This window comes from Mastacembelus armatus, chromosome 17, assembly GCF_900324485.2.
Source record: "Mastacembelus armatus chromosome 17, fMasArm1.2, whole genome shotgun sequence".
Classification (NCBI taxonomy): domain Eukaryota; kingdom Metazoa; phylum Chordata; class Actinopteri; order Synbranchiformes; family Mastacembelidae; genus Mastacembelus; species Mastacembelus armatus.
This window is the reverse complement of record NC_046649.1, coordinates 13,183,790-13,211,635: the sequence shown is the minus strand read 5'-3', so window position 1 is coordinate 13,211,635 and position 27,846 is coordinate 13,183,790. Positions and strand designations below refer to the sequence as shown.

At 40.6% G+C, this 27,846-nt stretch overlaps 4 protein-coding genes and 1 long non-coding RNA gene across 10 annotated transcripts; 2 read left to right on the top strand and 3 right to left on the bottom strand.

The window, feature by feature from the left end:
* Positions 1 to 486: 486 nt before the first annotated feature.
* Positions 487 to 7,038, bottom strand: ppm1la (protein phosphatase, Mg2+/Mn2+ dependent, 1La). 3 transcript variants are annotated; one of them, XM_026314500.2, is made up of 4 exons: positions 6,131 to 7,038; positions 4,035 to 4,233; positions 2,831 to 2,992; positions 487 to 2,452 (listed from the first exon to the last, which is right to left on the bottom strand). In XM_026314500.2, the coding sequence occupies exons 1-4, from the start codon at positions 6,527 to 6,529 to the stop codon at positions 2,229 to 2,231; spliced, it is 984 nt and encodes a 327-aa protein (XP_026170285.1). In that variant the 5' UTR covers positions 6,530 to 7,038; the 3' UTR covers positions 487 to 2,228. The 3 variants fall into 3 exon arrangements, with proteins under 3 accessions (XP_026170285.1, XP_026170283.1, XP_026170284.1); XM_026314498.2 differs by having other exon boundaries at positions 489 to 2,584; XM_026314499.2 differs by having other exon boundaries at positions 490 to 2,584; positions 4,059 to 4,233.
* A 995-nt stretch (positions 7,039 to 8,033) lies between these two features.
* On the top strand, positions 8,034 to 11,374 carry otol1a (otolin 1a). The gene is made up of 4 exons (XM_026312899.1): positions 8,034 to 9,521; positions 9,605 to 9,694; positions 9,819 to 9,890; positions 10,038 to 11,374. The coding sequence occupies exons 1-4, from the start codon at positions 9,062 to 9,064 to the stop codon at positions 10,922 to 10,924; spliced, it is 1,509 nt and encodes a 502-aa protein (XP_026168684.1). The 5' UTR covers positions 8,034 to 9,061; the 3' UTR covers positions 10,925 to 11,374.
* Positions 11,375 to 14,368: 2,994 nt separating this feature from the next.
* Positions 14,369 to 19,817, bottom strand: LOC113133880 (T-cell acute lymphocytic leukemia protein 1). 2 transcript variants are annotated; one of them, XM_026312891.2, is made up of 4 exons: positions 19,560 to 19,817; positions 17,782 to 18,330; positions 17,320 to 17,438; positions 14,369 to 16,351 (listed from the first exon to the last, which is right to left on the bottom strand). In XM_026312891.2, exons 1-4 carry the CDS (start codon positions 19,736 to 19,738, stop codon positions 15,822 to 15,824), a joined length of 1,377 nt encoding a protein of 458 aa, XP_026168676.1. In that variant the 5' UTR covers positions 19,739 to 19,817; the 3' UTR covers positions 14,369 to 15,821. The 2 variants fall into 2 exon arrangements, with proteins under 2 accessions (XP_026168676.1, XP_026168677.1); XM_026312892.2 differs by having other exon boundaries at positions 17,350 to 17,438; positions 19,560 to 19,738.
* Positions 19,810 to 23,475, top strand: LOC113133887 (uncharacterized). Of its 3 annotated transcripts, none has more exons than XR_003296030.2 (4): positions 19,810 to 19,960; positions 20,350 to 20,493; positions 22,542 to 22,649; positions 23,156 to 23,475. It is a non-coding gene; the product is annotated as an uncharacterized LOC113133887 (long non-coding RNA). The 3 variants fall into 3 exon arrangements; XR_003296028.2 differs by having other exon boundaries at positions 19,811 to 19,960; positions 20,350 to 20,500; XR_003296029.2 differs by lacking the exon at positions 22,542 to 22,649 and having other exon boundaries at positions 19,813 to 19,960; positions 20,350 to 20,500.
* Positions 21,031 to 23,296, bottom strand: si:ch211-13f8.1 (uncharacterized protein KIAA1614). The gene is made up of 4 exons (XM_026312898.2): positions 23,147 to 23,296; positions 22,531 to 22,643; positions 22,221 to 22,411; positions 21,031 to 21,996 (listed from the first exon to the last, which is right to left on the bottom strand). Exons 1-4 carry the CDS (start codon positions 23,264 to 23,266, stop codon positions 21,803 to 21,805), a joined length of 618 nt encoding a protein of 205 aa, XP_026168683.1. The 5' UTR covers positions 23,267 to 23,296; the 3' UTR covers positions 21,031 to 21,802.
* Positions 23,476 to 27,846: the final 4,371 nt, after the last annotated feature.

Below are 27,846 nucleotides of genomic sequence, written 5' to 3'. Positions count from 1 at the left end.
TTTGGTGATATAGTAAGATCAGTAATAAAACGTGACAACATGCCCACAAAACATTCACATTCATGGAGAGGTAACCTAATAAAAACAAATAGTGGAAGAGAACCAGACACTGTTTACCCAACCAGTCTGCATCTACTGAAAACTCAACTACCCTCAAGTGTAGATGTGTGAAAATGCATTTGTTTTAATTCTGTGTAGATAAATACAAGTGAAATAGAAATTTAGTTGAAAGGGTTGTACCAGGAAGTGCATAAAACTTGTGCCAAATCAATCATGGGGCAATTGATCAATTGATTCTCTGTAGCGACCTAACTGGAGCAGCCAAAAAAAAAACAAAAAAACAAAAAAACAAACAAAAAAACATTGAATTAAGTGGTTAATTCAATAAAACGTTTAATCGGGTGCAGAAAATCCTCTAAACTTCCGCTAAGACAATTAAAAAAAAAGATTATTGACTTTTCAGTTAATGAAGGGGCGAATACATTTGAGATGAAAGAATTTAATGCTAATAGTTTACATCCAGAAAATGTTTACACTGATTTTTTTTACACTGAGCATCAGCTCAACATGTATGAATCATGAACTGCCTCTCAAATAAAAGTGATGGGTATCTGTTTTTATTGGAAACCTCTGTTCATGTACAGAAGGACAAAAATGAATATACACAATACTAAGTTGGCAATATGTCAGGCATATCTAAAATCTCAAGAATAAATAAGGCATTAGGTAAAGTGTTAATTTAAAAAAAAAAGCTTTTCTCAACTGATGAAAAGGTTATTTAGCACAGTGATAAAAAGTGGGTGAAATTAAAACTAGTAAATCAAGTATGGTTCACTGTAACTTTTCTTGACAGGCTGTTGTCATCAGTGACATTGGTTGTATTGCTTCAGGGGCATATTGTACTTGTAGCTACTAGTGTTCCAGCTGTGGCTGTGATGCATTGTTGTCATGGCAGCAGAGGTGAGCAAATCTCTTGCGCCTCCTGTTTTGTGTGCTTCCCAGGTCAAAGGCAGCTGCCAGTGTCCACGGATATTATATGTTCTATGCTCATGAACACAGAAGAGCCAAAGCACATGCCCTGATACAGATAATATAAAACCACTTCGCTTTAGCTCCAAAGAATTGGATTACCAAGAGGAGGAGGTCAGGAGCTAAATCAGACTGTACATACATGACAATGCTCTTGTATGATTGAGGATATACAGTGTTTACATTGGTTGATATGTAAGAATTCAACTTTCCATAAAACAAGTATCTGAAAAGTGCATTTTTCAGATCTGTGTTTGTGTGTGTATGTGTGTTTAAATGGCATTCAACTAAAAATATCTTGAAAGTAAATATGTCATTTTCTGTTGACTTAAAAGTGGCTGTATGAATAAAGAATTGAAAAGTAGAATAATGCAGTGGAATGTACAAGATTCCATATAAATAATTATAGTATTTAACTATAATCACAATAAACAATACATATATCAGTTAAAAAAAGCTTATTAAATAAATACACATTGAATTGATGCCTTGTAAAACTTAAAGTTAAAAAATGAGAATTTGCCAATTGCAATTCTATTTTCTTACTCTGTTCTTTTCTCTTTTTTTCTTGCTTTTTGAATTAATTGTAACTAGTTAAGTGCAGCCATTATGCAGAAAGATATGGAAAAGTTAGAGTTTGGATCCACTGGAGTCTTTCTTTTGATGGTTGAATAATATTTCCAGGTCAATTGAAAAAAGACATACATTATTAAAGAGCATCATCAAATTGCAGCAAGCAGGGTGATGTTTTTCAGTAGCTTCCTTTAGTTGCACAGTAATTGTTGAGTAGGCACTAATTGAAGCCTCCTCTGGAGAAGCCTCCAGTGGAGCTACGCCATTCACATGCATGTAAAGTAAACAGTCTAATGTGTGCTGGTTAAAAGAAAATCCTCTGTTTGGTGTCTGTCTGTCCTGTGTTTATATAGTCTCCACTGTTTAAGAACGTCAGTATTTTAATGTGTTCATCATTAATTTGGCAGATGACAATTTGATCTACATTGTGTTTAAATGCCCTTATCTCAATCAGAAACATACAAACAAAACAAAGCCTCATTTGCACGTTTTCGGATGTGTATGTCTGTATATGTGTGCAGACAGCTCTCAATGTTAATACTCTCTGTCCTGCATATTTGCTGCTCCATCCAGAAGATGGGAAAATCATAGAAAACACTGATCATAATGTGAGCTCTAAACTTGACCTACTCCCCTGCCTTGCTGCTCCCTCCAGCTCCACCTTTAAACTTCACCACCATGACAGTGATGTTGTCTGGACAGCCACGGTAGAAGGACTGGAGGACGATGCTCTTTGCACCAAAGTGAGGCTCATCCAGTCGCTCACGAACAAACCGAACGGCCTCTTCGTTACTGAAGGCGTCCCACAGGCCATCAGAAGCCAAGATCATGAACTCTGGCTGCAGTTTGTCTAGGTCAAAGGTCATAATATCAGGGTCGGGGATGACTACATTGAGGTTTTTCAGTGGGTAGTCCCCCAGAGAGCGGGACATAGCTAGGATTCCCTGGACTCTCCAGGAGCCATTAAAACTGATGAAACCTCCTGTAAATGAAGGAATATAAAAGAAATAAAAACATTCATTGTTTGAGTTTACGTACGGAATATATTCATTTCAGATAATATGATAAATGATAAAATCCCTTAAAACACTAAGCTGCTGAAAAACTTGCGGTTCCTAAATATACCAACAGATGGCAACAACTGACCTCAATTTCAACTGCAGAGAAGTGCAGTGCAGGTACACAGTGCATGTGCTTTATAATATAGAGTTGTTGCTCCTTTACGTACCTGCCCTCTTAATCCTCTTTCGCTCTTTGAGCTGATACGGTTTGTGATCATGCGACAGCGCGACAGCATTCCCATCTTTGTCACACAGCACGCCACGAGAGTCTCCGACGTTTGCCACCGTGAGCTCCCTGTCTGACAGCAGTGCTACTAGACATGTCGTTCCTGTGTGGGAGATTGAAAGACAAAAATGAAATGAAACAGCCGAGGATGATGACAGATGAATAATTTTAGAAAATGTTCAACAAATACGTGACGATCCTCAATGAAATCTGATTGTGCCACTGGGTTGTTCAGTCAACAACAGGGGCAGGCTGTCACCAAACATCAATGACAAACTACAGGCCAAAAAAAAGTCCCATCATTTCATCAATTTGGACTTTGGCTCCTGAAATTTACCTCTGTACAAAAAGTATCGGCTACACCGTGAAGCAGTATAATGTTTCAACAAAGTAGTCTCACTCTTCTCAGTCTGCATTTCAAGTGGACTGCACAAAAGGAAATAACAAAAGAGGTATATGTCAGCTGGAAAACACTGTGCTCTCGGTGATACACCATGTCTCTGAAGGGAATGGAGACAGTGAGATTATGATTGCTGAATGAATGAGCACTCCTATGTATCATTTTGACATGCTGTTACCAAGCTTTAGGAGAATATTTCATGCAAATGCTGAGTCTTAAAATAAAATGCATTACAATACATAAGAAATACAGCAAAACAACACACATCTGCTAATACTTTTGTTTGTGCAATTGATTTTCATGCGAGGGATTTGGGAGGTATTATTAAATTCTGACATCTCCAGTAGTTATTTCCCAAAACGATCATCTAGGTTTCTTACGACATTTAAAATAAGATTTGCCAAAATTTCCAATCCTCTCTCTGCTGGCTCATCAACAGTCCCCCAGCCACTCCACCCTGCACATACACAATAATGCACAAAGTACATATTGGACTCAAAAGGTATTCAGGGTCAGGGCCATGATTTAGAGCTATAATTGCTGCCAAAGAAGCTTCTAAAAAGTACTGAATCAAGGGTTTAAACACAAGAAGCATCAGTTTTCTTTGTTTCTTACACTTCTAAAAGTGTGTTTTAATTATGGATTATTGAGCATTGATTAATTAATTAAATGGCAATTTCATTCATTAACTCCAGGGTTAGAAAAGTGTAGAGGTCTGAATACTTTCTAAAACTGTTTTTTTTACCTCCCACTACTCCCCTTCCCTGACCTGCTTCATCATGGCTGGCAGAGAGCTTGTCCAGCATCTCGCGATCCACAGCCAGGATGCGTTGCTCGAGGATGCTGGAGTAAGAGAGTGAGCTCTCTCTCTTCTCTCTCTCAAAGGCCTGCAGCTGCTGCTTCAGGGAGTCTGGCAGGTGGGCCTTCACATAGTCAGCTGCAGCCTGGGTGAGGGACAGGTCAGGATGGAAGGGAGGATAAGACAGAAGACATTGGGTCAATGTCAAAGAAATGAATATGTTCAGAAATATCAAGTCTGCAGTTCCCCATAGGTATACAGAAACTTGGCATCTTATAGCTCAGTTGTTTTGATGTTTGATTTTACTGTTTTGGTTCAGTTTCACTTCTGCTCCGAGAAAACAAAAGTACTACTTTTATTTCCATCTAAACAAGTGGTGAAAAAAAACATTTTCTTAGTCATATAAAACTTTATGCCATCTTAATGTTCAGATATATACAGAGTATACTTTATATTCACAGTTTTTGTGGAAACTGGGACATTTGGGGATGTTTGATCTACATTCTTAAAAGTATGACTGTACTGATTAAGCAGTTCTATAGTAAAATGCCATACTTCAGTAGCAAATGGTTTCAGTAAAGCAAGTAAATCAGGAGCAGCAGCTTGTGCAGACTTTTATAACTCACTAACTCACTTTCATGATAAAAAAAACTACAGAAAAATAACAGAGAAGTGTTTGAGAAATTTCCTACATATTTTCAGATCCAGAACAGAGGGACAGCCTGTTCTATCTATCCACATTTGGCTATGCAACACTGCGTCATTTAATATTGGTGTGACGTGTAAAATTGTGTGTGTGTGTGTGTACGTGTGTGTGTTTGTGTGTGTGTGTGCATACATTTGTGCTAAACAGCATAAGCATGCACTAGCAAATAAATGCCTGAAGATATTCAGACACAGAGTGGTTGTCCCAGTATTATTAGCAATGACAATCCCAGAGAGTAAATACAGGTTTCTCATATGAAACTAAACACTAGTCTCATCTCCATCTGACTGACTATGCATTTAGAGCTAGTGTTTAATCTTTAGACATGCAAAATGCATCTCTGGATGTATTATGTGCTAATGATCCTATAATAGCTGAAGTTAAGGTGACCCCCAAATAAAAGAACAGGGCAAACAAGAAAACAGGAGAACATGTACAGAGCACAGAGATACAAGTTTGTGCACCGACAGCAGAAGAGAAAGACTTACCAAGAAGGAGAATGAATGAGATATGCCGGGAAAGACAGGAAGAATAAATACTTGTTTATGGGACAAAAAATAGAGCTGCCTAGATGGGTAAACATGCTCCACTCTGTCGTGTTCCCTTCTATGACTCAACACAACCCTTTTGCAATCAGCAAGTTTTGTGATAATTGAATAATGGTTTCATTTTAAACTATACTGCTCCCCCAAATTCCAAGTGTGAATATTAGCTGGTTTTCTCAGCCGTGACTGATAAATGTTAATATCTTTTAAATGTGTAGCAACTTATCAGACAAAACAGCTAACCTGAAGATATCACTTGGCTGCAAATTTTCTTACTTTAACTTTGAAGGCTGCAGGGGCTTTTGTTTGCATGTAACACAATATGAATTAAACAAAATAAATAAGACGTAAAACGGGAAGAGCTCGAAATAAATGTGAAACCTGACCAGTATCATTCAGTGAAATGCTCCTGTAGTGGAACATCTGGGGGACGTGATGGTGATGCTGTGACAGATGGTATCCAGGTCACATGGTCTGAAGGCAGCCATGAGAAACCACTGACCCTTGACAATGTGGGAGTGGAGGGGAGAGGATAGACAGACAGAAAAACCCCCAACACAGACACACACACACACACACAAACACATTGCTAACTCTAGTGCACACACACACACACATTACTAACTATAGTGTATATACAGACAATCAATTTCAACTGATTGGCAGTGGGGCACACAAAAAAGACAGTAGGGGGGAAAGAGTATCGGGTATGTGATGTGACAAGTCGTGTGCAGCAGGTCTCTGGGTCTGTGATAACATGGGCCTGAGCAACGTCCCCCCTCCCAGCCTACCTCTCCACCGTGACCGTCAAATATCCCGAATATGGACGGGTGGCTCTTATTCGTGATGTCGGTGAGCACCTCAAAGCGGTCCTCCATGTGATCTCTCCTCCCCTGTATGGAGTACACGGCTACATTGTTATTCTTGAACTCCCAGGTTTTGGAGAACTCTGCGTCCAGGACACTCAGGCCTCCAAGCCGGTCATTCTGCATCATCTCCGCCACTTTCCCCTTCACCATCTTAACTGCATCCCGGCTGGACTTAACGATGGTTTTCACCTCATCCGTGTGGAAGAAATAACTCCACAGCGCCAGGCTTATGCACAACAGAAACAACGTCTCCGGCCTGAGGAGAAAATAACGCATGATCCGACCTAGAAGAGACAAGAGCGTCATTGTGTCTCCTATCATCACACGCAACCAAACGGCGGTCTGTCTCTCTCCCCTTTTTCTCAATTCACTCCATCCGCTCAGCGGAACTATGAAGAAATCGATTTACTGCCACGACGTCTGACCAAGACTGAATTTTAACATCTAAAGTACCAGGAGGCCTGTTTTCTCTGTTTACACTGCATTTACGCACTGTGCGCGCCTGGTCGCCAGACACCGGGACGAGAAGCGCAGGACAAAAGCGGACAGGCCACCCTCATTGACTCGGCATCGGTCCTATCCTCGGCTATCTATAAACAGCTGCAAGATGATTCTCCGAGTTGAGCCGATCTCCCACAGCCCATTGTAGTATAACGGATTTTCTGGGTTAGATCCACCCCGGAGAAAGACATGGGAATCACCAGGGGGCGAGAGCTGACGATATGCCTAGGTTCTGTCCTCCTTTTCCGCTGCTGACCCCCTTTCTTCTCTGAGATATGTGTCTGTTCAGTCTCCGCACCAACATAACATTTTTCACACACACACCCCCATTCTCGGGCTGCGTCAAATCATCATAGTAGAGTCATATTAAAATCGGAAGTCACCCATGATTGTCTCAATAAAGCCAAACTGCAGAACGAGCTGCAGTCCGGCGAACAATAGATGTTTTCATAATAAGACCCTTATTTTGAAAGCCAAGAGAGGAAGTGGATTTTTTTTTAAATAGCGTGCAACTTGACAGCAGCTCACTGCAAATGTAGTCGAGCAGACATGAATGCGCAGCTGCAAACTCATATGTCGTAGGCAAAACATTAGAGCCGTCTGCAGAATCAAACGATGACGTCATCTATGGTATATTAAATATCAGTCTCTAAATTATTTACATTTTTACTTCATATAATTTGCTATTCGTCATTTTTTTTATCGCTCTGTTATCAACAACTGAATTTTAATCAATAAAATAGAACAGATTACAATCCATATTTGTAGACATACACACGTGAACATACAACAACAGAACTTATCATGTTAAAATAATAATAATTAGTCTATACATAATTATCTGCATTTTTTCCTAATAATTAATTTGAAAGTTGACACATGTTCACAATGTAAATAATACCACCTGGTGGTTCTGTGGAGTAATAGTCACCCCTAGATTACATGTGTCGATATATTCACGGCGATTAAAATCTCTTTTACAAGTGAGACCTGAGAACTAAATATACAACATCATAATGAAACACTTCAGTCACATAAAGTAGTAACACACACATTTTGGAATCTCTTCTTACTTCAGTTTGCCTTACAGATTATTCCAGTAGGAAGGACCCAAGTTCAGAGACTGAACTGCACTAAAGATGAAATAGCTCAGACAGGAGTGCCTTAGACATGTCTCAATAAGATTTTCATTATTGCTTTGGTGTCATCAAAACTACATGCTCTTTACTTTAAACAGCTACTTACAAGTTTTTAACACTGACCGGCTCAATGCATCACCTGACATATTTAAACCTAAATTATTTTAGTGTGTCCTTGTATTACAGATGTTCCTTGTTGACATCACAAACATCATAAAGCAATGTTTATCCTGGTGCATTCACTTCATTTTGGACAATTGTAGATTTCCCCTACTGACCCTCTCTTTTCTATCAATCTTTTCTCATTTTTGTTGTTAATGTATGATTTTGCCACAAATTGTGTGGCTCATCATCATTTTTTCTTTCTGGAATCTCGGCTCGAATCTCGAATTATTCAGAGTTTGAAACTACATCCAGTTAACATTCTGAGACATTTAAGGCTTGGCTCACGAGGGGCAGGTTTCCACAAGGTCTACTGAGCTCTGGTTTTCTTAGATCAAGGAGCTGAATGGTGGGACTGATGTTGCCTCACTGCCAGTTTCAGGACACTGATCCTTCTCCTAGTAGGTTTAGGTGATCCATTTTCTTCTTTGAAGTAATGCCAAATGGTGTGACCACAACAAGGTTTCAGACATGGTGATGTCATGTCAGATGTTATTCATTATTAACAATGTGTGAGTTTGTGTTCTTGAACACTTGTGCATGTACAAATGTTTTGTGAGTATGTGTTTGTCACTTTATATTTTCTTCAGTTTGTGTTCAAAGCAAGCATGTGTGTGAACACCACCTCAGTGGTGTGGGTACTGTTGAGCCCTGGAATTATATTCCATGTCACAAAGAATAAAGTCTTGCCTTGTATACAACCTGCTTCATTTCATATCCCTCAGGAGTCACGTAATCTGTTCTTGCCAGCCCACCTACCTCCTAATAACCTCCTGTGTTTTTTGTCCTTTGTTCTTTCAATGGATTGATGGTGCAGGAGTTGGGCTACTCAGGGCAATATAAGGAAAGAGGCAGCCTCTATTAATCCTTTGTTAAAGGGAGATGGAGTGAAGAGTCTTTAACATCAACAGGTAAAATGCACTTGTTGTTTTATTATACATTACAGACATACTGTTTGCCATAAATTATAGCATTTGTGCTTCACTCATTTGCCTGACTTTTTCTAACTTACACTTTTGTTCCCTATAGATCTTTGTGCCAACCCCCCAGTATGCCAACCATTCGCTTAGTTTTTTTAACCACTGTCCTTGTGGTCTTAATGGCTGGCTTGACTTCCAGTGCCAGAAGTACACGCTGGCCCAATCCACAGAACACCAAGAAGCCCCCTCGAGCTGGGAGCAGTGGTGGAAGTGGAAGTGGAGGGATTGGACGGGTTACCACTACAATCCCATTCCCTTCCAGCAGCCTCCATACAGAAGAGACAACTGAGGTTATGACAGATGCTTACTCCCTGTCCCCTACAGACAGCACCACCTTGTCCAGCAACACTTACCCCACTGAATACCACATGGATGCCATTGCACCTCCTGGGAACACACTTGGGAACTATACTTTTGATTATAATGAATGCTACTTCAATGTCTGCGAGTGCTGTCCACCAGAGAGAGGCCCTGTAGGACCCGCAGGAGAGAGAGGGCCACCGGGACCTCCAGGAGAGAGAGGCCCTCCAGGTATGAATGATTTTAATTTTCACAAAAAATCACCCTTTATATGTCAAGATTTGTTGTTCTTCTTAATCTTCTATGTTTTTCAGGGTTGCCAGGTGAGAAAGGTGAAGCAGGACCCAGAGGACCTCCAGGGCCACCAGGACTACCTGGAGACAATGGACTCAATGGTGACATAGGTACAACGGCATAAAGGCAGCTTTTTCTCTTTATCTCTCCCTCTCTTCTTTTTTTCAAAATGCTGTTTTGTATAAGTAGTATGTTAATGTCATTTCTATGCTTTATTTGTCAAAAATACCACAGGTGAAAAAGGTGTTCAAGGACCTATGGGTATTCCTGGTACTCCTGGGATCCCAGGAAAACTGGGAGAAAAAGGTTTGTCTGTTTTAATCAGACTGAATGATATTAGATTAAAATATGTACAAAGACAACCTTTAAACATATGCAAATCTGCAATACAGTTTGAAAATTTAAGGATTATAAAACATGTCTGCCTATATATAACCTCTTTGCAAAATATAGGTGATCCAGGCCCCAGAGGAGAGAAAGGTGAACGTGGCTTTAGTGGTTTGAAAGGAGACCCTGGAGAAAGAGGAGAGCCTGGCTTCAATGGGACTAAGGGCAGTCCTGGGCGAGAGGGCCCTATGGGTCCCCCAGGGATAGCTGGGACAAAGGGTCAGAAGGGTGAACAGGGACTTACAGGCGAGTGTTTACCAGGTGAGAAAGGTGATGTAGGTAACCGTGGGCCCCCTGGTCCAAGAGGTGAGATGGGCCCCCCAGGAGTAAATGGAACTGATGGTGCCAAGGGAGAGAGAGGAGAGCCAGGGCCTCCAGGAGTGAAGGGAGATACTGGTGCCAGAGGGCCTCCAGGCCCTACAGGTGGGAGGGGCATGGCAGGGCTGAGAGGAGAGAGGGGACCTAAAGGTATGCGTGGGCTTCGTGGCCCTAAAGGCCCCCCAGGTGAGAGTGTGGAGCAGGTTCGCTCTGCCTTTAGTGTGGGTTTGTTTCCCAGTAGATCTTTCCCTCCACCTGGCCTGCCTGTGAAGTTTGATAAGGTGTTTTACAATGGGGAGGGGCATTGGGATCCAGTACTCAGCAAATTCAATGTCACCTACCCTGGGGTCTACTTGTTCAGTTACCACATCACTGTGCGCAACCGGCCTGTGCGTGCTGCTCTGGTGGTTAACGGGAAACGCAAGGTGCGGACACGGGACTCTCTGTACGGACAGGACATTGATCAGGCGTCCAACCTTGCTCTGCTGCAGCTAAGTGAAGGTGACCAGGTCTGGCTGGAAACACTGAGAGACTGGAATGGGATTTATTCCAGCAGTGAAGATGACAGCACTTTCTCTGGTTTTCTGCTTTACCCAGATTCCAAGATTAAACCTACTGCTATAGAACACATGTGACAGCAACCTTTGACCTTAAATAATCTCTGATTTTGACTTCTTGTAGGCTCTGCCCAACTGTCAGCCCATCACACTGTCAAATTAATGTGATTAATGGGATTCACCTAAACACTGCTGTTGTGCTAGTAACCAAATACTTGTTTTGCATTCCTGGGTTTGTAGATGTATGAGTTTTGATTATACTGCTGCTGCACTTCATTTCTTTTTCTCAGTGCATTAAAATGACTCTGCTTGCAGTGATTGACCCTTGAGTTTCATTTATTTAGAGACAGAACTCAACACTATTTTATAAGCCATTAGTCATTTCTGTGTGAACAGATAAGCTCTGTCATAAATAATTATATTTGGCTGCCACTAGAGGGCATAAGGTGCTCAAGTTTTGTAAAGAAGCACTGAAGAGAATATTAAATGCAAGCATAATATATTTTTTAAAAGTCATCCAAAGGCTGCAGACAGTTATTTTCATCATCAAGATGATATTCAGAGAGACAACAGGTTAAAGGCATTAAAAGCAAACCTCAGAATTTTCACATATATCGTTAACACAACAGGATGTGTTAAAACTGTTATACATCACTACTCAATCTCACTTCCACAGCTCCATATCTGTTGAAATTCTTAAATTTGATTCATTGAGTGAATGTGGTGGAAAGATTGAAGGCAGAGGGAGATCTGGCCCCATAGGAACTACCGAGCTTGTATATGGATAAAAAACAAATAAATAAATAAACAAAAAACGTAACAGCAGATTAGCTGCCGTGACACCAAACAGGTAGGTTAACCTGGGGCAGCAGAGAGACATAAATGTGCCATAGGTTACGCTCTAGTGTACCAACATCGTACAATGACAAATAGCACTGACTTATATAAATGCACTATAACTCTAGACTATGAATATCATATTATATTTTATTTTACAGAGAGTTTATATTAGACATTTTTATGTTGTGATTGTTAAAATGTTGGGAATATGAAGACTGCCTTATCTTGCTTTAAAGATTTGTGTGGTGTTATTACATTCCACACTGAAAAACACAAAAGTATATATTTGTCTAATTATACCAGAAATATTTGGCATAGAAATATTTCATGATGGAAAAAAATATATTTTACCGTGAATATAACAGAATAAAATCTTGCACAGTTTCTAACATTAATATTCTCAATTTTTGTGTAGTTTGGACACCTACTAGTTTTATGAAGTAATTTGGCTTCTATTTACCCCCTTCCTGAATCAATCAAACATCAGAATTAATAAGAAGTAAGTTTCATGCTGGTTGATTCCTGCGTTTATGACCTCATTTCTGCATCTGTCTGGGAACAGAATATATAACTTCACATGATGGTTGTGACACTTGGACTGCATTGAAATATTTCATTATGATATTGTTAATATAAAATTTCCTTTAATATTAATCATATTTATATCATATATTGCTTCAAACTAAAGCATTGTATGTCTTTGTGCTTAGCTTTGGACTTTTATATTGAAATGCTCTGTCAGATTATTCTCACATATTCAGTTAAAATTGATTTGAATTTTGATTACAATATTGACATTGTATTATTGTGCACCAGTATATTGTATTATTTACCAATACAATATACTGGTGTACACTCAAAAAAGCTTGTAGCCTGTATCACATACATACATCAAATGTATGTGATAAATTATGACATAAAGAAAAAAGAATCTGGAGTGATATTTTAGATGATGTCCAAATTAACTTTATCAAACATGTATTTTTGTTCATCTGGGTTTTGTTAAAACAGTGATACCTTTTCCCATTTTTCTTTTTCTTTTCTCTAAAGTCAAATTGATCATGATTACAAATAAATTAGATTAAATTAAAAAATGTGCATTGAAATTTGTCCTATTAGATTCAGTTCTATATTCCCTAAAGGTAATTACTGATTGACACTGATTTTAATCGTTTTGTATGACATATAAGAAGACTGGGAGGATTTTCTGAGTTTTAAGATAAAAATGCCTACCAATTTTAGAAAAAAAATATTTCTTGGGTAAATTGAGAAAGTGAACTTCAATTAGTTTAATTTATTATTTCATGAAGAATATTGAAGAGAAATATAACATTGGAACCTTTTAAAGATGAAAGCCTGGAATGAAAGCTCTGTCTACTGATGAAGGGCATAAACTTACCTCATATTTTTACCTGATTTATGCTGTTGTTGGTGGGGATGGTGGTATGTCTGTATGGTAAAATGATTCTTTGCTTGCTTGTTTTAGGCCTATCTGTGCATGTGTGTGTGTGTGTGTGTGTGTGTGTGTGTGTGTGTGTGTGTGCATTTATGTATTTTCTACTACTCAGTGTGAAAATATAAATAACTACCTAGGCGGTGTGTGCAGTGTAATCTGCTCCCAACAGGCTGGATTCCCACTGTGAGAAAGACAGTATATTGTTCCTGCAGCACCACAGATAACAACTCATTAGCATACTGAATCATTTGGCTGCAAGAGCCACTCTGCCACCCATCTGCACTGAGCTGATAAACACACACGCACCCACCAGTTTACACACACACACACATACACAGATCTATGCAGAGCAGACACATACACACACGCTTGCTCTCACAAACATGTACACACACACGCCTCCTCTCATTCCCTACCTTTCAGTCCCACATAAACACTCTCTGCATCCCTCTCTTTTTGTGAGTCTCTTGTGTTTGTGAGAGTCAGGAACACTGAAGCAGGTAAATTGTTGGCAGGCATTAACCCAGAGAGAGTCCCTCAGAGAGTCCCAGCAGAGCCAGAGCAGAGCACAGAAAAGGTCTCCAAACACCTGGATGTCTCTGATGCTCTCTGGAAGCAATTCGAGCCTTTAGAAATGTCTAGGAGTTGATGCAGTTGCAGTAGTGCCACTGGTGGAAAGTCTGCTGGGTAAAGTTTATGGGGAAACAGACTTCTGAAAACTAGGAGCTATGTGGCAAAATTACAACCACTCTACTAAAGCCGTATTAATAACCACAAGCTTGTGAACATAACTTTTGGATTGTCTGAGGGAATAACTTGGGTTGGTGGATGTCTCGATCAGTATGGCAGTTTTACAGTGTGTACAGACACAACAGTGCGCAAAAGAGTGCAGCAGAGGCTGTGAAAACCACTTTCACAATGGCAGGATATCCTGCAGGTCACAGTGCCATGTTAACCTCCACAGGAAGTTGTCACTTGTTGGGAGGAACAGAGGGGATTACAAGGTCCATTTCGGAGTCTTATGAGGAGGTAGTGGTTTTAGCTACACACGCTCTACACATAAGAACTGGGAAACAGTTGCGTGATATATGTCCATCTTCCTCTATGGATTCCTCAACTAAGCAATATGCAGTTTTGAATAAGTATATTTCCATCTTCCTGCACAAGGAAGAAACTGAACAGGACTGAACTAAGCTGACTTGAATAAGACCCAGAACATGCTTGAGTGAGATCAAATACAAGGCGTTTCCTCTGCATGTTTTATTCAGGGGTTTTGTATAAAATTCATCAATTTAACATGGGATATATTGATAGGTGCTACTATCTTACAACAAATATGTCATTACCAAACGTACAGTGTCCCTTTACTGCAAGTCATAAAATACCATAGTTACCAAAGGTACCAATATAGGTTACTAAGTCTGCTTGAAAAAGCAGAATAACCAACAACAGTGAGCAATACTTAACTGTCCTTGTCAGAAAACTGCTGGTGTTGTTATGATATTAACAGTGTGTGTGTGTGTGTGTGTGTGTGTGTGTGTGTGTGTGTGTGTTAAACATATGTTTTCTTTGTATGTATGAAATGTAAAAATGAAGGGATTTATTTGTGTACCTTACTAAACTACAACTGCATTACAGTTAAAATAAACACTGAAACAGACATTCATATCAAAAGGACTGCACGGGTCATCTTTTGATTTCATGTGACCCATTATTTGTACACCTTAAGAAACACTGCATATCTTGTACCTCCACAGCAATTTCAAATAGATATATTCATTTCAGTCAGTGAACTTATTTAACTGCCTGTAACCATATTTGGTGTAATTTTCTCAACACCAGAGTATAGCAGAAGTAAATGGTACCACAATCGATGTATTTGCTTTACATTTTGAGCTCATTTCATTTCCTCTCATTTACCCTCACTTCTTGTCTCCTAAAAGACATTTTTGTTAGTAAATCCACTGACAAACACACTACGGTACATCTTAAACCACGACTTGAACTCGAGTCACTGTTATTACATTGTGCAGTGGAAATATAATGCTATTTACAATATGTAACTGCATGGGTACAACTAGAGCTCTGTCCATTCATTTACAGCCTCTGGCAAAGGCAAACTTACTTCTGTGACACATTCAATATGTTGGGCAAACATTTGCCAGTTTATTTAAGTTGGATCTAGTACGGTTGCACCTTGGTGTAAGTAATAGTATAAGTGAGCATCTGGTCGAAATTCAATCTTTGCTGAGTGTCTCTTGATTATCACTTGTTTTTTTGTTCTTTATTTGTGTGTGTGTGTGTGTGTGTGTGTGTGTGTGTGTGTGTTTTTCAGAATATCCAGTTTTTGGACTTTCAAAACACAGAAAATTATCATCCGCAGGTCAGTCAAAGACATGAGACATGCAGAATTTACAAGTCTTTTGTTGACTCTAGTTCATCTAATCACCAGTTGAACAAAGCTACTCATCAGTGCTGCCACCGGTGTAGTCTAGAGACAGAAATGTACTCACAATCCATTTTGAAACACCATTTTCTCAGTACTTGGAGCTTGATTCTCCTTCCTACACTGATAACTCAAAGCAAACAGGGTCCTGAGTGTATCCATTTTCTATTAAGTCCCTCTTACTGTTCTCTTTGAGTCTCAAGTGTTGTGTCCATGGTGTATTGGCATCAGCATCATCGACGACTGGACCCATCCAACGGGCGCCCATTGCGCCTCAGATCCCTAGCAGCTAGATGCAAGGGAGGACCACGTGAAGCCGTTAGAGTCCTTGGAGCTGGAGGAGAGTCATGGTCCTCCATAAAGCTCTCAGGACTACCCTCAGCATCGCCATCAGGCAGGCTTCCACAGCTGGAGCCTGGTGACATTGTTTCCAAAAGATCGTCCCTGGCCAAGCCCACGACTGTGTCCTGATGTGGTACACCCTGAGGACCCCCCTCATGGGCCCCAACCCCAACTAGCAGCCCTGTTTCCCCATCAGTTGTGCTGCTAACATTCCTGCCTCCATCCTGGTCCTCCAGGAGGTTGGAGAGGAAGCTGATGTACTTCATTGCAAGCCGAAGGATCTCATTCTTGCTCAGCTTCTTGTCTGGAGGGTGAGTGGGGATGAGTTTGCGAAGCTCAGCAAATGCCCCATTTACGTTCTGTTGGCGCCAACGTTCGCGACTGTTAGTGAAGATACGACGTACAATCTTTGGCTGGCCAGCTAGCGGAGGAACAGGGAGGGAAGGGACACACATAGAGAGTGTTAGGAGAGGAGGCATTGATAGAAGGTAGTAACACAAACAACATGAAATGCAGAATTGAAAAAATAATGTTGGTAAAAGGATAAAGAAATACAAGTGCAAAAATAAGAATATAATAAGTAGCTGCGAGACAGGAATTTCCTTGTAGGAAAAACAAAAAAAGTTAAATAATCCTAAAGTAATAAGTAACAAAATTGTCCTCCATTCAACCATGGATTTTTTTTAGCTGATGGCACAGAAGTCCTGGATATTTGCAAAAACGTACATTATGTTGGTTGCTTCTGCACAAGTATGCTATGCAAATGCAACCCAATAGGGGAAATGACTATTGGAAGTGGTTGGTTTGGGCATGCCAAACCCCCCTAAAGGGTGTTGGGGAAATTGTCTGCTCCCTTTTCCATATTCTGTTTACTTTTTATTTATTGAGGTGTGATAAAACATGCCCCACTGCAGGTAGTCAGATCCTCCCACCCCCAACAATGGTGTCTTCCACGCTATTGTTGCTCTTGGAACACACCCAGTCTATCTTAATCCTTCAGCCCACTCTGCAGTAAAACCTTGGCATGGAGGCAGCAGCACCCCCCCCCATCCTCCACCCTTGTATATGGCAGTGAGTGGGCAGTGGTGGTAAGGATGTTTCAAACGAAATAAACCTCTAATGTGCCTGAAAAGAGCTTACTTTAATGGCATGCAGGTGCATGGATTTGACATCCAGATTATCAGGATTCATTCATGCAATTCATTATGATGGATTTATCCCTCATGGGTTGAACACTTTTGCTGAATTTTCTTTTGGCAAAGCATCTTCTGCAAAACTCAGATTAGGTAAAATAGATCCATGTCCGTGGATGAATGACAATGGAAATGATGGAGGGACATTTGGGGGACTGTACTGGCAGAAGGAGGACACAGCAGAAGTGCGTCTTACCATACTTATAAAGATCTAAAATGCGCCTACCCTCGTCGAGTTCAACCTCATAAGGCGCCGGGCGGCGCTTTACCCTGTTGCTGGGGTACATGCTGTACTGCTCTGACTCCCCTCCGAGACTATAGCAGACATAAAGCAGACAACGTACACAGGTGCATGAGAAAACATAAAATTCAGCATTTATCATTTCACATATTGCATACAACCCTTGACACCCTTGCCTTGCACCAGAAACACACACACACACACACACACACACACACTGATTTGCTCAGTCACACATGGGCATACATTCTTGTCAACAAAAGGTAAAGTCAATACACTACAAGTATCTTTTCACACCACTGCACCCTATTTATAGGACCTCAGGGTCCCATCTAACTTATAACTTTCTTTGGTGATCACTCACTATGATGAAATAAAACATGCAAAAATCTAGGATTTTTCTTTTTCCACCTTTACCTGTTGATGGCGGCGAGAGGCTGCGCCAGGTTGTAGAGCATCGCCCGGGCCGGGACAGGAAACGCGTTTGGGCTCAGTTGGACCATTCGAGCGTCGTCTCGTTGCGGCGGCGGCAGCGGCAGCGGTGGAGGTCTGCGAAGTTCCGTGATCGGCACCAAATGGCTTTCAGTCCTCTGCTCCACCGCTTTTATAGCGTCCCTCCTGGAGAGCTCGATCACCGGCACGTCCCTTTTCAGGTCAAGGGCGTTGTGAGAGGCAGTTTCCTTGGCAACGCCGTTGATGATGATGCTGATGCTGGTCCCATTGCTCGAGTTCTGCAGAGGAACGTCATCCGTCTCCTCAACCCCCTTGAAGCTCCCTCCCCCCCCCCCCCCCCCCTCCTCTCTCCTCGGCTCCTCGTCTTCCTTGCATCCGTTCTGCCTGGAGATGATGGAGGAATCCTCCCGCTTTCCAGGGCCGGACTCTGCATCGGGGCTTCCATTACAAAGCTCCGGCTGCCGTTTTTCCATCATTTTCACACCGTCACCAATCACTCGAGTCCAGTACGTCCTAAATAAAATTACCTTCGATTAACTTACTGCTCACAACATTAGTAACAACCTTGATCTACCATATAACCACGTATTTGCTTTCTATGCAATACTTTTAGGGCCTGATAATTATCACTATATACCTGAAATAATTATTGTATCATTATTATCAGTAATTAAAAAAATTATCAGTTGCACCAATTTACGTTTACACAAACGTGAAAATGACAGTCGACAGCCTGTATGTTGTGAGTTGCAAGCTGTTACTTTTCTCTTAATTCTTTTTGTTCATTTTAAATCGATTCTTTTAAATCGGAGGGAGAACAGACTGTAGCACTTCATTTAAAAAATGGTTTCATTCTCTCTATGATGTGTGTGAGCTTTTGGAGAGTTGAGAGCTTTTCCTGAAATAAAATCAGCCATGAAATAAAATTGCAACGACGATTTCACCACAAATCAACATTTACCATCAATTCAGAGCTAATGATCATTTTTCACCTTATTAACTTTATCTATTGGTTTTTTCACATACATTGTTTTATGAATCTCTTGGCCTTCAGCACAGATCAGTTACAGTAATATCTTACCTGCGCTTGAGCTTTGTTTAATATTTACAGACTCAAGATTTAACCAAATAAACACAATCTCGCCTGTTTTATTTCAGAGCTCTTTAGAATCATTATGGTGAAGCTTCATAGACGTCATGGCCGGAGAACAGAGCTTGGTAAAAATCCATTCTTTGTCGAAATATCCTCAGCTAATCCATTAAAAACGCAGTGAATCTTCAACAAACCACTGGACCTGGTCATTTTCATAGAATCAGCTGTGAGGATAGTTTGTTCTGTTTTGTTTTTTGTTTTTTGACTGTATCGTGGTGAAGGCCATAGCTATGCTGTTGTTGTTAAAGCCGAACATCAAAGGCTTGTCAGGCTGAACACACTCCACACAGGTTTTAGGTGTTTTCATCGGTAATTAATTCCACGAATATTATAAGAGTCTTGTTATAAACCGACAACAGACCGTCAATAAAAACAGCGCACTTTTATTTCTGGGAAATCTCCAATAGGCCTCGCATCCGTTATTACATTCCCCGTAGCCCACAGTCTCAGCACATCCGATCGGACAATAGCTGAAAATATTTCGCACGTAACACCAAGAAAATGTAGACGAGGGCGATCCAATTACAGCCTGCTGGAACAACGATGGTGATGTTTTAAATAGAAATAAGATGGATTTTCATTCACTTACCGTTCCAGCCGTGTTGTTGATGTTACTCTGTAAGTGGAGCCATTTTGTGAGTGGGTCATCCATGTCTGAGGTTTTTCTTTTTTTTTGCTGCCAGTTGTAGAGTTGTGCGTGTGTGTGTATGTGTGTGTGTGTGTGTGTGTGTGTGTGTGTGTGTGTAGCTGAGTTATTCCTCGCCGCATCCAGTGCGCTCCCTCAGTATGGGGAGCGGAACACAGGCCGCAATGTGGCCGAGTGAGATAAGCGCACGGCAGCGGCCTCTTCATTCCCGATAAGCCCCTAAACCCATTATTTATGAAATGATTCATTATTATTTGGCTGTCGTTGGCTATATAGGCTTGTGGAGGGCAAAGCATTAAAAAAAAAGCAAACAGACACAGCGCAACGGCCTGTAACAACGTGAGGTAGGATACTGTAGTCGGAGCTGTAGTTGAGGTGTTTTAATTTTTTTTAATGAAAGAAACAAAAGTTCAGGTTAAGCTTTTGACCTGTTTATATTTTCAACAAAATGACTTTTCGCTAAACCCATTTATCCTGCAGTAAGATAGACTTAAAGGATGATAACAGAAGGCCGTCTACCTTTTTTATTTTTTATTTTATCCTAAAAAGAGTATATCCATTAATCCATATCCATTTCTGCGCCTCGAGGCTGAATGTGCTACTGATACAATAGATTTTTAAAATGACGGAAGTCTAATTATGATAAGGATGCCTTAATTGAATGGGACACAATTCTTTATCTGTTAATAAATAAATATATAAATGTGCTTTTGCGTGTCATCGTGTGTGTCAGGGCCCTTGGACGGCGGTTCCCCGGGGTCCGTGGGGAGTCATGGCTGGAGGAGATAAAAGCGCGTCGGCTTCTGGTCCATCAGATAAAAGAGCAGCAGCATCAACGGTGACACGCTATCAGTGCGCATCCAGGACAGCCTAAATGGTAGCAGGTACATCCTAATAACGGATTTCCCACAAAGTGTTTTTTTTTCTTTTAGTCAATTAAATATATGCATTTAACAAGGCCCAATCAAATAAATTATGATTTTAAACAATGAAATAGCCTGAATTCATTTAAATAAACTAGTGGCATGACAAATAATAGAGTGTATGGCTTTGCTATTAGATAGATAGATAGATAGATAGATAGATAGATAGATAGATAGATAGATAGATAGATAGATAGATAGATAGATAGATAGATAGATAGATAACAATCCCAGCAATCAGTCACGACCTTTAAACAGGTCTGCTCAACAACAGTCACGACCATTATCGTACATCCTGTGCGTGACCACTGCCACGCAGAACCCCTTCAGACATCTTATGTAAGCATCCTTCTCATCAATGCAGAGCGCTAAGTACATTTTTGTGCCCCAATTAATCATTTCCATTTTAATTAGCGAGTGCTTACCAGTATGAGTTGTATTGTTAATGTTGTTTCACATATGTCCATGAATCTGACCCAGTGAACACCGTGTGATGCAACTGTAAGATTTTATGACCTAATTAATTAATGCATTACATTCAATAATTACAAATGTGCCAAAACAGACATTTTATTCAGAAGAAAAGTGGTATCACTTTCATGAAGCAATAGGTAATACTGCACAAGGACTATACATTAAAAGAGATTCTTTTTAGTTATTCTGTTTGGATGTAAATTGTGATCCATTCACAGTCCAGTGGAGAGCACCAGTGTGTGTTTTTTTTTAAAGAATAAATAGTTAGCTCTTCTAATGGGCCATGATAACATTTTTTGATAGATCATTACAGTTGTCACTCATCTTAAAACATGCAACAACGTTATTGGGAACAGATTTGTACAAAGTTTTAAACGTGACCAAATATGAGTCCACCCAGTAAATATATGGAGCAAAATCTAAAAGGAAAGGAGTTATTTAAGACTATCCCTAACTCACCATAGAAAACAAGGTGTGCTCAGTATTTCTAGCCCTAAAAAACTAGAATAACAATATATACACCGAAATCCACTTTCTAACTATACTGCCCTCTATTACTGGATCAGTTTGACATTGTATTCCATGTTCTTGCAGTGTCATGTTGTTTAGCATGGGCTTGCACTAATAGGGAAATCAACATTTAGATCTTTCCCATGTTCTGCAAAGAAGCTACACAGACATACTAACTTACTATCTCACACCTACCAGTGGGTTACAATCCTCCAGCGGTGATGCATTATAAAACATAGCTCCAGGAGAAATGGCTATATGCCATGCTTGTCTTTCCAGTCAGCGCTGGTTGCGTCTGCATGGCATTATCCGAAGAGAAGCGGTGCTTTCCCTGGTCATGAGCCGTGTTACCTGATCCAGGCTGAGTCCAGCCACCGCTTCTCCATTCACCTGTAGAATTTCATCACCAATGCCAAGGAGACCTACATAGGGACTTTCACCGCTGCCGTCACCCACTTTTTCTACATATACACCTGGAGGAAGGAGACAATATGAGGGGAAATGCAAGAGGCAGGACAAATGAAAGGGAGATGAATAAATTTTGTGTGGGTAATGTGAGAATTCATTCATTTATGAAGCCAGATGGAGGAACAACAAAAAGGGAAAAGATGTTTTCACTTAGTGATTCGCTCAACAGATATGGTGTATACAAGCCCCATTTAGGAAAGTACAAAGATAATGCAGATTTAAAAGTTACCTGTAGCTGGTCGACCTTTGCCTCTTGAGATGACAAAACCAAAAGGACCATTTGGGGGCCTGATGAGCTCCAGTTGGAGGGTCCCATCAGGAAAAGCCTGGGTGACTCGACCCACTGGACGCACCATTCTGGAGGGAAGTACATCTTCAACACTCAGGGCTCTATGAAGCTCGAGCTGAGGGCTATCGGGGCTGTATAAACAAAATTTCAGCCCCTGTTATCACTATATTATTGAAGTAAAATATTGTAGGATGTAGTTTAATATCACATCTTTTTATGTTCCCGTCTGTTTTTTTTCTTTGACACCTACCTGGGCGCCAGGCCATATGGAATCGGCACCTCTCCTAAAATCGTTGAACGCTCTGTTCTTCTCTCTAAACTCTGCACTGAGGAGGCTTTGCGCAGTTGGGCCAGTGGCAGCACCTAGTGGTAAACAAAAGGCACCATAACAAATAATGAATTTTATTTTGGCACCAGAGACCAGCTTTCAGCATCATAATATTTTATCTCTAATGCACCTCTAAAACTAAAACAAGAAAATATTTGGCACAGTAAACACACATTATGCTAAGGCTGTGGTTGGCTGGAACAGAATGTTGTTTGCATTTGTTTGTTATATTCTTGCTGCTGCCAACAGGTCAGCAAGGTTGTCTAGCACAGAAAGTGGAAGGAAACACACAGAAGCCCTGGAATTCATTATCTGTGTTGCCAGTGTCAGAGAGAAAGGTTGATAATACTTCAAAGCCCTAATTGACCCACTATGGAAAATAAGCAATGAAAGGTACTTCAAAACCATCCTAAAAAAGAAATGTAAATAAGGTGTTTACTGCAGTTAGATTTTTATGAGGTGAAATCATCTATTAAATGTGAGATAAGTCAAAAATGAAGAGAGCACAGTGTGAGAAATATTTGTTGCTTTTCCTCACTGTGTGCAGCATCTGCAGTGAAGGTGTCCTCTGTATGCCGATGGTAGGCTGCGGTTTGCGTGTGGGGCTTGGTGAAGCAGAGCTGACCCGGGGGGCAGTGGGGAGACTGAGCTGTTCCATGCTGCTGGAGCGACCTCCTTTCACAAGTCTACCAACACTGTTCAGACCAATGGAGGAAAAGAAACGACGCAGGAAGAGCTTCGGTCGTCCATCCAGCTTTCTGGGAAACAAATACTTTTTTAAATTAAATGATAAAGACAATCATACTGCAAGATAGAGATCTTTTTAAAGGTTATAGAACTGTTAAAATGATTGTTGTGGTAAAAAAACTTTATCATTCTGCTATTGCTTTTACTTTCCACAAGAGGGCGTTATTGTCCTGATATTAACTGTTTTTAACAATAACATCTTGCAGTCTGTAGGTCAGGGTTTAAATCTCCTAACTGCTACTTTTGCCACACAGTACAGTGTTGGTGGGCCCACGGCCTTTGTCATCTAAGCTATGAGAAGAGTGATGCTATTTTACCTGGACCCATCAGAGCTCTCCTCCCATGAAGCCTCAGCTTTCAGATGTTCTGCTCTCAGCAGCTCTGCTCTGAGGTCCTCGGCCCTCGACAGAGCCAGACCCCGCAGACTGGAACGACCCTCGGGACCCGAACCAGGGTCTCCGCTCAAACCTGTTGGTAGAAAAACATGTACTGAGCTGATGGCAAAGAATCATTCTATTCTGTTCTGTTTTGTTTCATTTTGTTCTGTTTCATGTTTTTAATTCTCTTCTGTTCCATCCAGCTTTGTTCAGTCCAGTTCTGATGTGTTTCATAAGGTTCAGTTCTGTTTTGTTTAAGTATTCACTATGATGATACAAGTTCAAATTAAACAAATCCATAGAGCTCCACTTTTCCACAGTGGGGGAATGTAATCTGTATTACACATATATTTTATTATAGTAATACTGTATTTATATGGCTTTTTTTTATTTTTGTCTTTTACTTCAATATATTATATTATACAACACATTTACTGTTGATACAGTTTACTGATGGTTTTAGTACTTTTAGTGAAAAACTATAAACAGGACTTACTTGGAAAAATACACTGTGGAATTATTACCTTTACATAAATAAAATATCTAAGTGCTTAAATTTATTTATGACTCACTTTATCCCTAGTGACCACTTACCTGTTCCCTCTGGAGTGGCATCCCAGTGTTCAGCTGCTGATAGGTCTGTGTTGAGTCGTACTGGGGAGTACCTCAGAGTGCAGGGCCTGATGCAGGGCACTGGGCTGGATGTTGCAGGTGTTCCTTGAGCAAAAGTGATGGGGGACTCTGTTTTTCCCTCTGGGGAGTCCAGCAGAGTTGAATGTGGAGATCCACCATCAACTCCCTGGTTTGGGGTCATCTGGAACTGAACTGTGGACTGACCTGCAGCAGAGCGATTCCTTGAGCTTGATTTCAGGGCTGATTTTATGGGCAGTGGGGTTGGTGATTCCCTTAGTCCACCAGATGCGACTAGCAAACATGGCTCAGGAGCTATAGGGCTGCCAGGGGCAAAGGAAACAGCTTGGCTCACGTTGACCCTGTTCCTGGGGTTAGAGTTACGCCGCTGAGCCCATGATGGACCGTAGGGGCCATGGCCAGATTCCAGACGGCTTTCTCCTTTTCTACTCCTTCTTCTAAGTTTCCCGAAACCTGATGACTTCCACCCTGTACTACTCTCCTTATTTTCCCCCAGCACATACGCTCCAGCAAAAGTGACAGTTAGAGGAGCTTTAGGACGAGTGCTCATCTCTGGCTTGTTTGGAGGGACCCAGCGAGGAACTGTTTTCCCCCGTGGGTCGTCAGGGTTCCCAGGGTGCTGTGATTCAGTGTTTTGTGTATCTGAAGGTGATATAAGTGGCTGAGGCTCTCTCACTACAGTCCCACATGATTCACATTTCTTCACCAGCACTATTATTTCTTTAACTACTGTTTTGGTTTCTCCGCTGACACTCTTACCTTCTTGCTTCTGTGAGGGAGGCATGGAGACACTTCTGTGGCTTCTGCTCCTCTCAGAACCACTACTGCTAGAATCTGTATTACTTTCCTTACTTTTGGACTTAAAGGCCCCAGGCCTGCTTCGCTGTCTCACTCTATCCAAGTACCGAGATTCTGCCTCCTTCTCCGATTCATCCTCAAATCGTACACGTGTGGGTGAACAACCATACCGTTTGTATCGACCTCCTTGGTCACCAGGAGAAGAGTCATTTTGAGTGGGGATGAGAAGGGGTCCAGACACAGTTTGAGCTGTGAGATCTCCTTTGGTTTGAAAAGCTTTCTGCCCCAATGGTGGACTTGGCGATTCAGCTTGCTGTTTCTTCCTGTAATAAATGACAGATCGGTACATATTAGAGTTTAATGTCTTTTATCTATATGATCTACACTCATTCAACCAAACATTTTCTCTCCATTTAAGATGGGAGCTTAAGGGAAAAGCACAACTGCATGAACATCTGCAAGGGAGTGGCAGTTTCTAATGCCTAACTTATGAAGTTGCCAGCGAATCACAGTTTATATAAGTATGTTTACGCAACTTACGCCGTAATTCTCTGATCAGAATGAGAACGTCTGCAGGAGCGGTCACCTTTAATGTGATTGGAGCGAGCCTTGAGACGTGCTCGTTCCAGGAGACGCTTGGCTTGCTCATGTCTTGGGCTCAGAGGAAGCTCATCAGTGATTACAAGAAGTGATCTGACAATTATGAGAAAGATGGTTTTAGTACAGAAACAAATCATTTAGGTAATGAAAACAACATGGAATTGGACAGTGTTTAATGTATGATATGAAAATTGACATCCAATTCTATTTATAATTAATTAGGTCATCATTTTTTCTCTTTTTATTTGTATTTATGTGCAATTAAAATCATTAATGGTTTTTGTAAAAAGTCCTGAAATGTGAAAAGTGATATCATATTCCTCACAGATTGACTTAACACAGAGTAAATCAAGCTGCCTCTTCCTAAGCTGCCTTATGTAATATGAGATAGATACACTGGGGCGTGGCACTGACGGTGAGCAGCACAGAGAAACGTCATCTATCCATCTATCCTCATGCCCAGCAGCTAAGCTGCTCTGCATTGTGCTTCATCGTCTGTACTTGTCTTTATCCCCTGGCCCAGCGATAAAGATAGCATGATACATCAGCAATGTGGATTATCCTTGTAATGGACTGAGCATGATTCATTCTGTCCTATGTGTCTAGAGGAACATATATTGTGTTACAATAGATTACAGTTTGTTGTGTTAATGTTCAACACTGACAAGTGTGGTATAACTAGTTTTGGTATCTCATCTGCAGCTGTTTCATTCTGCATTTTCTAATGATGATGCTCATAATGGACTTTGTAATAATAATGGCCTCTAAAATATTGCCACCATTGCTGAAGATAAACTGAAAAGAGTGAGTCAGATGAACTGAATATGAATGAATTCAAAAAATGAATCCAACTCTATGCTGACAAATTGGAAAACTTGTATGGTTATTGCAGACAATATGTTCAATTTATTTAACTTATCTATTCATTTGTTTGACTGATAGTATGACAGCTACAAGTGTGACCTATGTATCACTATGATTAAATAATTACAATGTTTTAAGACTTTATCCCTATTGTAAAGTGTCATAGTTTGCAAATTTCTTGACATTAAGAGCTTCATTGAATTATTTTATTAATCAAATGGTGATGCATTGATGTTGCATGTGTTTAAATGTTTGTTTTGCTGCTTTAGATCAGGAAAAAAACAGTCTCGGACACAGATAAGCGGTGGAATAAATGTGGGATTTATGAGGAGAGGATATAAAGGAGCTGTATGTCACTGCCCCTGCCAAACATATAATATAGTATTGCACTGCTTACCTCAAATAGGGCTCAAGTTCCTGAGCAAGTATGTCTGAGTCTGAGCTGTCCAAAACACCATGGGCACCTGTGACTGCTGTAAAACCGAGAGGAAAAGTACAAATCTCAGCAGATGTGTTAATAAAATGGACTAGAATTGAAATGTCACATGATTTGATTGTTACTTATCAAAAATTTGTGGTTTAAATAATCTTCAAATGTAAATTTTGCTCCAAGGTTTTATGTTCGCAAAACATGGAGTTGCTATAGACTTTGCTTTTCCATCACATTTAGCCTGCAGTCGTAGTTGATTGAGCTCTTATTTAGTGTTCAGTTCTTATTAATTGTCGTGTTGTGTTGCCTCGTGCAAAGACAAACACTCCAAAGAGCCATCAGCTATAGTGTGACAGCTAGAGAGAAATAATTAGGTCTTTGATGAGGAGCACATGATATGCATTTTCATAAAACTTGATACCATTAGATTCAGTGACAGTCTCATTGGTTATCCCTGGATATGCAAGATAACAGTAGAGTCCTAGAGTCAAGTGTGAAATACAGTGAAAAAAGGATTTACCCATATGTCTTACACTGCCTTTCTCTCTAGTTTTGATACACTTAAACACACACACAGAGCAGTCATATACAGTGTTACAGAAAATACATTATCCATCACTTTACATCATACAAAGACATCCATTAGCACACAGACAGAGATAGAAAAGCAGGGACACTTCCCCCACTGCTCTGACTGCTAATAATAGAAACACCCACGTGCACATCTGCACATCTGACATCTGCTCACTCACTGGGACTCATTTAGGTTAC